Source organism: Grus americana, chromosome 3, assembly GCF_028858705.1.
Source record: "Grus americana isolate bGruAme1 chromosome 3, bGruAme1.mat, whole genome shotgun sequence".
NCBI lineage: Eukaryota > Metazoa > Chordata > Aves > Gruiformes > Gruidae > Grus > Grus americana.
The window spans coordinates 125,919,403-125,932,989 of NC_072854.1; the positions used below are offsets into that span (position 1 = coordinate 125,919,403).

At 42.3% G+C, this 13,587-nt stretch overlaps 1 protein-coding gene across 4 annotated transcripts in view; it reads right to left on the reverse strand.

Annotated features, from left to right (window-relative positions):
* CFAP61 (cilia and flagella associated protein 61) overlaps positions 1-13,587 on the reverse strand; it is a 113,431-nt gene that overhangs the window by 43,137 nt on the left and 56,707 nt on the right. For all 4 annotated transcript variants that reach the window (XM_054821614.1, XM_054821613.1, XM_054821612.1 and 1 more), the window contains exons 17-19: positions 8,279-8,377; positions 4,519-4,687; positions 3,046-3,220 (exon numbers count right to left, since the gene is read on the reverse strand). In XM_054821614.1, coding sequence (XP_054677589.1) covers positions 3,046-3,220; positions 4,519-4,687; positions 8,279-8,377 — 443 coding nt within the window. The remainder of the gene's footprint in view (positions 1-3,045; positions 3,221-4,518; positions 4,688-8,278; positions 8,378-13,587) is intronic.

Genomic DNA, 13,587 nt, shown 5'->3' on the forward strand with positions numbered 1-13,587 from the left:
CATGCATTAGGTGGTTGGCTTTCACCAGAGAAGCCGCAGCGGCAGCCGTCGGGGCTGGTCCTTGCCCTCGGCAGCAGGAGGCCCTTTGGAGCCGCCAGCACAACGGGCCCAAGTTGGGACACCCACCTGCAGCCCACCCCGCTGCCGCCAGCGGAGGGGCTGGCAGCGGCAGCTGTGGCTCACTGCTGCTCCCACGGGCTCCTCCAGCAACGCCTGCCGCCGGGTGCCGGCAGCTTCTCCATCACCTCTCCTCGCCCAAGGTGAGGAGGAGCCCGGGGAGGAAGGCTGCAGCAAGCAGGCTGCTGCCCAGCCCTGGTGGTGCCGTCACCGCCGGAGCACAGTTGCTGCCAGCACGGCGCGCACGCTGCCGGGCTGATCCTGCTCTACTTACGACCTGCAAAAAAGCATCCGCTGATTTCATCCAGAATGAAGCGGTACCCAGTGTTCACAGAGGAAAGAAAAGCAATTAAAAACCCTACCTTAACTCTTAATCAAAAGCTGCTCTCAGAATCAGTGCCACCAAACGAAGATTTCATCCAATTAGGCTAATAAGACTCACATTGTGAAGCTCAGTGATTAACACTTTCCTTTAAAAAAACCTCCAGAACTACAGGTGGTCCCGAAGGCGCGTTCGCCCTCCCTCGCCCGGGGTTTTCTGCCCCAGCCAGTAGCTCCGTGCCCTCGCCGCGCTGGGCACCGGTGGGAGCTGCTTGCTGGCTGAGCCCCGGGGCTGGCTACGTGGGACCCCGGGGGGGCTGATCCAGCAGCCCAGCCAGGAGAATGGGGCTCAGCACAGCAGGCACCAGGCTACTTTTGATAAACAAGGCACACGGCCGAATAAGAGGAGCACAAACAGAAGAAAGTTGTGTGGAGAAAAGACCGAGTACAAGCTGACAAGAATTATTACTGTATCTGAAGTGGGAGGATGAAATGTCTATTTCTGTGCAGCTACCATAACCAGCACATGTAGTTTTACTAGCCACTTCATTTTCCTTAAACATAAGCAAATCCTATTTTTTAAATGTTTTGAATTCTAACACGTTTAAAGCAGGCTAGCAGGAATTTGACAAACTATACCTTACAGTTTTGATGAGATAAAACATGAGGTGTAATGTTACTATTTATTGAAGGCAAAACTAGGATCTGAAGAATTTCAGAGATGAAAAGTAAACACAAATGGAAAACTTTGGTCATCCCAGTAGAGCGGTAGCACAGTCCGCAGAGAGCTGACAGACATCCAAATCAATTGCTGAACTCCACAGGAGCCCTGCCTCCGCACCTCCACGAGCCCATTGCCTATTAGGCTGTCTCCAGAACAGGCTGGGGGCTGAAAAGTGGACTCATTTTCAGAAGGAGCAGGGATCTTGGACGCAGCTACGATCCAGCCTGAGAGAACAGCTTTCCTAAGGAATATAGCTGGAAAGAGCAGCAGGATGAGGAAGCACAGAAAGAGAGACAGGTGGAGAAAGACTTGTCCAGCTGGGCACTCTCTACAGCTCACATCCGCAGCAGCAGAGAACACGAAGTGGGAAGAGCAGTGACAGGGAACTGGTGCCAGAGACAGGGTGGGGAGAAGGGGGAGGCATCGCATCTCCAAAAAGTCCCTCCAGAGCGGCCTCGCTGGGGGCTGTGGCTTTAGCTTAGAGCTGAAGGCAGGATAGTGCCTCATTACGATACCCAGCTTTACACTGCAACAAAAGTCAACTGAAATGATGATATGATATAATATTAATTTAGTACTAATAACAGTAAAGGTGCGTCCGTCCCAGAGCAGCTGAGGTGCTGCGAGACTGCCCTTGGCCTGAAGAACGATGCTCCCGCGCACCTTGCGTCCCAGCCTGCGGCTGGCGCTCGGGCAGGTTGCTGCGCAGGTGCACCGGAGCACATTCCAGGACTGGGCACGCACGCGGTGACATGACAGTCTAGCAGTAGCAAATGGGGAAAACTAACAACCTCATCTGTCTACGCAAAGGCAGCTGTGCCTATCACCTGGGGATCAGCTGGAAAACGGGCAGAGCAGGACTGCGGAAGAGGCTCTATTTACATGCCTGAGGCCAGGGAGCTCTTTGAGGAAAATGTGAGCGGAAACATTATCATGTTTGTTGTCTCCTGTCCTGATCACAGCAAGGCTTGGAGGATGATAAAGAAACTTCCAGTGTCTTGAGAACTTCCTTAAAGGTCTGCCAAGCAGGACGTGAACCTCATAGACCACACCAAGTAATCACCAATTTTCATTGTGCTCTCTATGAACCAGCCAGGCAAACTACATCTTTAGGAAACTCCTGTTGTTGCTCTCTGTCAGCAGGAACTTTCCACAAAAACAGCTTTCCTGCTCCGAACTCTGTCCTAACTCAGACCTGGCATGCAGAGCTGCCATTGCATCCATTCATTTACTGTTTGGTCTCCTTCTCTGTACTTGACAGCTTAACTCGGACACCTGGATGATTCCAGATACTGTCAATAAGCATACGCGTTTGGTGACTGAACTAATGAATATACGAACAACGCACACATGAACAGGCTGAGGAAATACAGGTATGGTGGACAAAAAATCTGCACGAATATGGGATTTTAAGGGTTAAAAAGAAGATACTGGGAACTTGCAGTTCTGTGTGAAAATCTGTAACTGATGTAACTGAATACAAAGATGACAGAAACAGGAAAAAAAACACTTCCTAATTTAGACCTGTTTTCTTTGTGTTACGCCTCAAATCTAGATATTTTTCCATACAACCAAAAAACACATCCACTAATTAAATTATTATTTAATTGGCTAATTAATGACTCCAGCCAGATTTGCATTTGGGACTCATTTTGTTTTATATAATAATTATAGATAATTAATCTATCTCAAACCTTTCTTTCCTAGCTAAATATGCTGGGTATCAAAAATGACAACAAATTGTAAATTAATCTGGAAAACAAAGCGCAGCAGATGAAAGACTTTGTTAGAATTAATCAGGCACCAATTACACCATGGAATTAAGGCAGCATAAGTCTAGAAAACATTTCTGTAAATGTGCGTGTGTTAACGAAAACCCTTACCTTCCGAGCTGACAATGTTTTCTTTCAGCCAGCACATTGCCTTTGAGCAGTCCTGATCATCATTGAGCGTAAAATGATTAGAAGGGACTTTCCCTGTGTATCTTTGTGGCCACTTACTCGGGACTTCTCTGTTAGTTGGGAGTTTACTGATATCTGCTCCAGTGGGAGACAGGACCTGGAATAAGTGAATAAATACGTGAATGAATATATGGCGTATATCTTGGAGAGCTGTTCAAGAAAGATGTGAAAAAACACCAACACAAGCCATTTGACTACCTAAGGGTTGCTATCCTCGTACACCCGAACCCTTGTTAACATTCAGCACTAGCAAACAGATCATGGCCACAGAGAAAATAGATTCATGCTAGTCTGAGTACACACACACACAGAGGTACACATGCGGGTGTATGTATTCCATATTTTCTATGGGATATGGGTGACCATTTTAAACAGCAGTGCCAGAACAAGAGAACAACAATACAGGCAAAAGGCAAACGAAAGGGACTTTTTCTAGGAGCACTTAAAGTCATTCAGACCATACTTTTCATCCCTGCTGAACAGTGAATATGGATTGTTGTTTAAAGGGTGGCTCTACCCTGAAAAGTGATTACAGAGGGGCCTTCTTGCTCCACAAATCCTTTCCGCACGTGCAGTCCAGGTTTCACTGTGGGGCTGAACAGGCCTCACATTCATGTCTGTGACTTATGGTGAACAGCACTGCAAAAACCCATAGACACGGCTTAGTTTGATCTCCCAACTTTAAAGGTAAAACACCTTGCTCGGGACTCCTACCCAAAACCCATCAGTAAGGCAAAATCACCGCAGGCAATGGGGCTATACAAAAGATGGCCGTTTGGTTTGCGGCGGTTGAGGGCCACGTGACGATACACAGGAAAGAACGAACCCTGCCCGGGACGTCTGAGTCGAAGCCGAGTCCGTAGGGCTGGAGATGAGCTTGATTCCACATTTCACATGTAACTAAGGGTCTGCTTCAATCTCACCGGAAACTTAACAAAAGTGTGCTACAAAACCATACAGCACCACGTACGTGTCTACGTATGGTCATCGCACGAGATGAGTAATTAATTTGATAAGGAATTCTCTCCATTGCCAAATCTAGGTCAAATGGTGTTCGACCAGCTGGAGTTAAGTCTCCTGTGGCTGGGGCCACATGTCAGTCGGGCTCACTCTTCAGCAGGTTTAATGGTCATGGTGGCAAACATACTGGCAGCTTTGCTTAATAGCTGATACTGAGCAGTGACGTTGCTGGGAGAAAGTTTTGTACAACCTCTCATCTCCTCCAGATCCTATAGCTGCACTGAAATGGCACAACCGGCTCCACGGAAGGGCCGCAAACTTTCCGGTTGTACACTGGCTGAGGACTACTCTACTGCTTTGCTAATCACAAATTTACGCTATTCACTGTAAAAACTGAATATATTGTCATGGTTTTCATTCCGCACACAATCTCACCTGGTACTTCTGTCCCGTACAGAGAACAAGGTAGTCATACGGTACTTTTTTCTCCTTGGAAACAACTACGTATTTGGCAGCGCGATTTATGCCAGTCATTTTACCAACTACAACGTTAACCCAGGAACAAAGTGACATCTGTGCATAATCTTCGTCATTAAAACAGTGGCTGCGAAGAAGGAATATCAGTAAGTGACATTTCAGCGGCTGACAGCAGGCATTAATTAGACATCTGGCGAGCTAGCCCAAGTCCCCTAGTGGTTCAAGTCCCTTCTCTCGCTGTGAGTGTACGGCAGCCTGGAGTAAAAGATTAGTCATTATGAAATACTCAGTTACAAACTGACAACTTTCTGCTAAAACCAAACAATCCCTCCCAGCACAGGGCCGTACAACCACATAATTTAAAAACAAAGTCAGAAATAGATGCTTTACTCTGCTTTTTCTTTGCAGGCTGATGTGAGGAGGAGACTTTTGCACCTGCAAAGAAAATATTTTAACAATCTAATCCTTTCTCCTACACAATTTCTCCTTTATTAAGCTTTTTTCCACTTCTGCTTCATTTGGTATTCAACTTCACCGGTAGCGGCTATGGTGAAACAGAAATGCAAGAAAAGCACCACTGGCATTTTAACATCCATGCTCCAAAGTCTTAGTCTGAAAAGTTTAAAAATAAATAGAAAGCTAGGAAAATGGTTGTCAGAGCTAGAAGTAAAAGGCAGTGATCTCGAATTTTCTCTTGGTGACCCTTTTCCAAATGAACTTTTCCAAAACACAAGAATGAAAAATTCTGAAAACATACTAAACTGACAAAAAGTCAGACTTTCGAAAGTCTCTAAGATGCAGCTGAATTCCTCTGCAAGATAAATTGAATATTAACAGGAATAAACGAAAAATTATCACAGGCTATCCAAAAGAACACAAAACTAGCAGGTAAATGAGAGGGAGACACACAAACAGTGCAGATGGGAAAAACATTAATCTTCACTAATTTGTAGCTGAACAACAATTTATTCTTCATGAAAACGCAGAAGCAACTTTTATAATTTCAAAGCAATTACCTTTAGTGCTAGGTAACAAACAGTATAACGGTTTGTCTGTTTTAAGAAGCAGAGCCTTGTACTTAACCATATAGAAGCTATGGTTTCCAGGGCTTTTGTCCCTGAATGTCTTATGGACTAAGCATTGTCCAAATAAGAAACCTCAATAGAAATCTGATTTTCAGAGTGCGTATGGTGCGCACGTTCTGAGCACCACGCTCCAGCAGCGTTAACTCAGTGTCAGCACCAAAAAACTAAGGAACCTAAAATCACTTGTCGATTTTGAAAATCTCAGGCAAGGTTTCCTTTTGCAGCTCTTAAATTTCAGTGGTGTTACAGCTTGTTTTCAGCATAAAGTATCATATATATCCCTATATGTATGATGGAAGTATCAAAGATCTGGAAGCTGCTATTTAAAAAGCCAATTTTGAGGCAAAATCTGAATGGAACAAAACCTCTTTTAATACCTCAGTAATGAATATTAAAATTATTTCCAAAGGTCTTTCATGACTCAGAGTATGGCCCACCCTGCTCAGCTAAGCAAACACCAGGATACTTATTTATTATTGCATTTTTACTACCCTCCCTGCTTAACAGACTTCTGGAAAGACAAAGATTCCTGAAGACAAAATACTTGATGGCAGATATACAACAGACATATCATTATAAAACACATGGAGGACCAGAGAGAGAATATTTTCAATGAGGTCCGTTAAGACCCTTGCACGCCACCAAGTCTTGCAATAGCCCATTATGAAAACACGCAGTACGTTGCTGGCCGTTCTGCAAATCCAGCTAGACTCAATACCTTCTGATACTGAAAACTTAAACCAGGCAAAATTCTGTTAAATCAAGTCCTTCCAGTAGAATTGAAGATTAATGCTAATCCCAAACCCATTTATAGCTTTGTAGAGGGACGAACCCGCAGGATCTAGTGAAAAAGAATGCAACAGGTTTTAAATGAACAAAAAAGGTGAATGGCTGGTGTTACACAGATGTCTGGTTTATGAGATCAGAGTGACACAGCAAGAAGATGGAACTTGCACATCTTGTGCGAAAGGAAGCTGAGTCTCACCCCTGCTAGCACTTCACGCCTAGGAGACAAGATGGGAATGGCCAATAAAGAAATCCTGGGCTTCACCCAGTCTGTGGTCTGAAGTCACTGCAGAAAAAAAATCTGCCATCTACCAAATAAAGCGCAGGGCCATTCAGAGGCTCAAGAACTTGCCTTTCTGTTGATGCTGAGTGATGAAAAATATTCCACTTTCTTCCACAGGACTAAATGTAATGTGATTAAATAGAAGGAGACTCAGCTCATGTTCAAGCATTTGATGCCTTTATATTATACCGGTGACTGCAGCAGAGAACACCAGAGAGAGACTCAGCACTAACAGCTGCTATTTCACCATTAGTACCAGAATATACATTCAAAACCAGAGCTGATTGCTACACATTAATTGTCATTACCGAGTTCCCAAAATTGTCGTACAAGATGCCACAGAAACAAATAAAGTTGCTTTCACAAACTGAAGAATTTTAGGACTGAATGACCAGGCTTTCTGAGGTGCTCGGCATCCTCTGTACTCATAAATTCCAGAGGCAAATAAATAAGGGAAGAAAACCGCCGACAATTCTAAACTGTAATCATGCAGAAATCTATAAATAAAATGGACATCAAGGACAGATGAGGGTTTTCAAAAGCACCTTTATAATTGAGGTGCACAGCTCCCAGGAGACCGACACTCCAAAATCACAGGGATGCTTTCAAAAATCATATCCTGCAGAGTTCAATTTTCACTCTTAATCGGCTTTCAAATTTTAACAGCTAATTCTGGTGAGGCAGCTACGAACTGCAACTTTCCATCAGGAAGGATGTTTTGTTATTACAACTCTTTTTTACAGTATACTTAGGAAAAAAAGAGTACATGCATTTATGTGAGCATATAAACCCTTCATTTACTGGATTTGTACTTAAACACAGCCCTTTCTACAATAAAAAAAATAATTCAGGTCATTACTTACAAAAAATAAACTTCTGTAGCTATCTTTCCCAATCTTCCCTCCAGCTGTTTTGCACCAGACCGGGGGCTCTGCCAGCCGGGGGAGATAGGTGTAAGGGACAGCGCTCTGGCTGGGACTGCAGAGAGACTTCCCCAGTCCAGGGACCGACACACAAAGAGATCACAGGCAGCAGAACTGAGGCAGCACAGTCCTTCCACATTTATCAACAACAATAATCCTAAACTTTCCCCCATACACTCAGCAAAACTCCCACTATCATCAGTGGGGTCTGCATCTCACCACGTGGCTGCTACAAGCAGATCACTGGTCACATTGCTAATATTAATTCTTATGTGTTCTTTTGTTCAATGTTACTTGGAACAAAACTCATGGAAGTTAAAAACTAAGTAATGTTTTAAAAGCAAGTACACATCTTTTGTCATTTTTCTTTAACCTGGAGATCTAAACAATCTAAAAAGTCTTGGAAAGCAGAGACCAGTGTCTGGTGCAATACAATGGATTGCTCTCCTGCAGTTACTGCTTTAGCAATATTTTCCTAGTAATAATTATATTCAACTCATTTCGCAGGTGAATGCATGTTGTACAGACAGATCAGATTATTTTGAGGCTATCTATCTAAAATTTAGGACAAGTTCACAAAGAATTACAAAGTGTTATGTTTTCCTTTGAAGCTATGGAAGTGTTTAGATATTAAATCAAACCTGTTAATTAAAAATCTTCTATGTTTGGAGCCCAGCAGGTCCTTTCCTGGAAGGCCATGAATTGAAATCAAGGTCAGATTGTTGAACTTCAGATGCGGACTGCGGAAAGAAAAACGAAACACCACAGTTCAACCAGCGTAAGTTTGCCGAGTTTGGTGTAAGTGTAACGCGAGCGCGTTTCGACGTCAGGTTATACAGAGCATTTCCAGCTTAGCTTCCCAGTCCACCACCGTGACTTTCGAGCACAATATTGCCTCAATCCTGACGGAGGTATTTATGCTCCATCACAAGCTAACAAGCTTTGTTCCTAAGACCTTTTGGCAGGACTTACCTTCCATGACTACGGAAGGTATTGTAAGCACCGAGTCCTTGCTCAAACACCTTGTCTGTTCATAACTCACCTTCTGCAAGCTGCAGGAACGGAAAAAGAATTCCTGACAACTGGTAATTTGTTTGCTTCCTGCAGCAGGTCTACCGAAACGAGGAGGGCGTTTCGAAGGAACAGCGTAGGTTTTAATTCTGTATTCAGGAGGATACAGAACCTAATTCCTTCACACAGGCATTTTGTCATTTTGCTAAGATGCATGTGTCCTTGGACACAAAAAGACAACGACTTTCCACCGCAGTTTCATTAACACCAGAATGTGGGGGGAACAAGACTGACAGTATATTGAACTAAATGTGATCTGACATTTAAAAACAAATAAATATTATGAGTGATTAAGCCTTCTAATCTTCAAGGCTTTCTGCAAGTTAAGTATGGATTGATGCAAATGGTACAAAGGAATCAGAATGTTTTTTATCAACCAACGTTAATTTGTTATTCATACGTTTAAAAAATATATTCAAACAAAGTTAAAGGTCATACTTAAACCAAGGAATTTCAAGGCTATGGCTGCCCCTCTCAAAATGCATATTAATAGTTTAATTCTGGATTATGGATTATCTATGGTAAATCTCCATGCATACTCAGGCCAAGCGCAATGTAATAAATAACCTTAATGTAACAGAGTGCATATATTTATACAGATTATGGGCCTGATTCTCATTTAAATTAAGGTCACTCTGCAGAGGTGGGTGTAAATAGAATTTGCTCTTCATTTGTGGCCACATTATGCTGGCTGAGTGATACAAAGTAGTCTTCATGTAAATGAGAGTTAGCCCGATACATTAAGCTGAATTTAAAGTATACAGAATGCCATCTGCACTCACAGAGCACTCCTAACAGGGTGCAAATGTGAACAATTACAATAACTTTACACACCTAAAGAGTATGACTCCTTGGCATTTAGTCTACATGTAATTATGAGGAAAATTACTGTGACGGTACATAAACATCCTAGACATTCTCCTATGCTGCCTGCCCTCAAAGCAATGAAGTCTCTTTTCAGCTTAGAGCTGAAATCATCTCTGTACATGCTGCATGGCCTCTTGCCAATAGGTCTCCAAATCCAGGTGCTGCGATAACATTAAGTTTAAATTACGTTAACAATATTTAGGACGAAAACGTTGCAAGCAAGCATCAGAAAAATGGCAGAATGAAGGTCCTAGGCAACATTAATATGCCTCTCTTGCATGACTGCACTATGGTGCACTTTATTGATCTGGGCACATACTATTTTCTTCTGCAGATGCTCTACCTCTATTTAGTCCATACGCAGCCATCCAGTATTTCCCCAGTCATATGGTACTTGTTCAGTTCTTCCCCATTGAGCGTGAGGCTTCAATTCAGACCTTTCACTCAGTACGATTTACTAACTAATGATTTACTTCTACCTCAGCGCTCCCATGGCATTCCCATATGCCCCAAACATTAATTCATGTTTCCCATTCATTAATCTTGGAGGCATCAAAATGTTGATTAGCATCTCCTTAGAATACTGTGATGAAACGAGTCATATCTTTGATTCCCATTTTACATTGAGAAAAATAAAAATCAAGGCACAAAGAGAAGCGGATTAAAGCTGTCAAAGAGGCGCGCTGACGCCGGAGGCAGAACCGGAGAGACCCGGCGGCTGGTACCTGGCACTGCCCCGTGCTCCGAGTGCAGGCACACCGCCCTCCCGGGTCCAGTGTCATGCAAATAACAGTCACATTTTCGAACAGACAGGTAAAACTCCTCTTCAGGTAAGGATCAAAGTTTGTTAGATGCTTAAGCACAGGCTGGCATTTGTGAAAGTTATCAGGATCTTTAAATAAAATAAGCAAAACCCCCTAGTATCTTGCACTACAAAAAGCTTGATTTCAGAACTGTAGGCGGCATGCCTAACCTTGGGATTTAAAATATACATACAGGCACTTAAATACAAGCCTGAAGACGAGAGGCAAACTGCTGGTGCTCAGCCGCGGTTACCGTCAGGCACTGGGACAGAGTTACGGGCAGATAACGGGTAACGTAACGGATAACCGTAACAGTGACTGTTATGCACATTACCACACTCTATACCATTCTCCCCTTTCCTCTACGTAGTGTTATTATTTCCAGGCTAACAAAAGGGTGGTTTATTTATTACGGCTTTTGATTCCTTACTGCTGCCTAAAAGCTCTTACTAAGTGAAAAACAACAAAGGCTCTGAGAAACAGGTACCGCATGTTAGGAATGTGAACGTCTTATACGCCTCTACTATACGTTGCAATGTCTAATAAAAAGCAGGGTAAAAGCAGAGGTTCCCATTTGGTGAAAAAGTCTTCAAGTTAAGAGTCTGAACCAATGCAACATTAAACAAGTGCACCTGCATTTTAGAAGCAAATAATTTCAGCAGGGATTCATGTTGCTGTGGATACAAAGGGAAGAACAGCTCAAAGATACTGGTAAAGCAGGGAGGGATTAGAGTATCTAGGGAAATAAGTAAAAGGTATTGGGTTTCATTGCATGGTTCTAGAAGACAGCTACAAAAAAAGTCTAAACACCCTTATCCTCAAAATAAAATAGGATTGCCAATTTACAGTCAGCATAATCAAAGGAATGAACAAAAAAGTTTTAGTACACTATTTATCTACATGCTGGCAATTGTGAATCTATTGGAATATTCCTTGCTAGTTTGTCTGGATTTTTTGCCTGCTGCCTTGCTACCTTTTTTTTTCTCTTGTGTGCGCGGTGTAACGATGGAGGCTTAGATGGTGGAAACTGCCTGAACAAATGATTTAATTAATTGCTTTCATTAAACCCCTCATTATCACAAATAATAAGCCAAATCATTTTTGTTACCAAAAAAATAAAGTGCAGAGAAGTAGCGTACATGAACCTAAGCGTTTCAATTTATTTGAAACGAAGCATCACGCTTTTTAAAATATATTTTTCCAGTCATTTATCAAAACTAAAATAAAGAAGGGTGACAGAAGATAATGCTTTATCTGGCTACGGAAACTGGCAGCTATGTGCACTATCCTCCTGTACGCCTTATCTTTAAACAATAACCTTAATATCTGGAATTATAATCTATCCAAAAGTAAAGTCCTAATTATACACTGTATCCTCAACTGTGCTGCAGCAAAGCACTTGCAAAAATGGCAGCTCTAGATCGTTCTAAAAATAGGAACGAAGAGTCTGTTTCCAGCACTAGATGTGATAAATTCTTGCATTAATGAAACTCTGAAATCAGAGAAATCTTTGTCCTGCAATAAAAAAAGGAACCTTAAGATTTTTGTGGGGAGGAAGGAGCCCAGAATGAGAGATGATGATTAAAAAAAGAGTCCCAGCAGGCAATAACCCGGTGTTCAAGGCACAGAAACTCAGAGTTTAGGACAGGTATAAGTCTCACTGTAAAACGCAGATATAGGCAGTAGTTCTCCTTTTCCCAAATAATATAACAATTTATCCAAAGCAGGACCTTATTTTTTTTTTTTTTTTTTAAAGGAAAGATCAGCACCCCAAACATTTCAAGAACAAAGTTTTCATGATGTGATTTGGAGAATAGACTTCTCCAAAAGGAAAAGATTTTCTCACAAATTTTATAGCTCTACACAAAACTACAGATAGAAATGCTCGGCTTAACCAAAGTTGCTAATATTAACACAGGAACCCCCGCTCATTCATATTTTCACTAAAGGATAAATACGTCACTTAGCACTACAGTCTTTCTTCGGGTGATCCTTACGAGTAACGGGTTTCATCTTGCCACTATACTAAATTGCTTTTGTTTGCTCAGACAAAGGCCATTGCTTTCGCTGGCAGAGCTGTAACAGCCTTTGCCCTTCTCCCCGCTCCCTCCCATTCGCTGGGCAGCTCTGTTTGACTCGGACAAGTAAGAATCACCACAAAATCAAGTATGAAGATAGGCGAACACAGAGCAAAACCGTTTCCCTGTACGATGCTACGTGAAGCCATTCTAGTAGTACGAAGGCTCTGCAACTGACCCTACAACACTTGGTTATTAAGCTTTTAGTAAGAGAGTCAGTAGCAGAAGCAGCAGAAAGGGTTTATTGTTTGTATCAACAATTACCAAAAGCGTCTGTTCTCAAGAACCTTGTGTAAGTGCATCAATTACAGACCTCAGAACAGGATTTCAGCTTAACTGCTGACCAACAGATGTCCATCTACAAGTTATCCCTCTTTAATTACGAGTAAACAAAGATAAGCCAGTTCTCCATTGGATCAACCTTAGGAAAAAGTGTTAAGATTGTGAATGAATTTGCTCAATGAAAGAAGGGATAACAAAGTCTTTACTGGGACACTTTTCAATGCAAGGGTCAAGAAAGGGGTTTTCCACATATTAGTTTGCTCTATAAACTGCGCCCACGATGACTCTTCCTCCCAAGACCAGCGACAGACGTATCAAGAAACCACCAACTGAAATAAAAAGATAAGTGAATCTACTTGTCAGTAGCTCACATTTGACTGCCGCTTCGGACACCAGGGGACGGAAAAGTCAGTTGCTCACTTCAGTGGGAGAATTCACATCTTTTTCTTTCTATTCTAAGGTAGGCCACAACACTGGTGAAACTCACCATCCTTTTTAACTTCAGAAAACACTCTTCTAAATTGTTCAGAACAGACACTAAGAGGAAAATGTTTGGTTCTGATTTTGACTTTAAAGAAATTCAAGATACAAAAGAGACGCTTTTTTTAAATGACACCCCAGCAAAACATTTTGTTGTGTCCCAGTTATTTCCTCCTGATATCAAAACAAAATTCTCCCTTCAAAAACTTACACTTTGATGGAACAGTACTTTTTACTAAAGTACTGTTTTTTCAGAAACTTCTCACCAGGTTTACTGGGGATTAATTTTATCAGATGGTGTATTCCAAAGAGCAGCAGCCTACAAGCTCAGGCCATGAAAGCCATCGCTGTGACCACTTTTGGCATCTT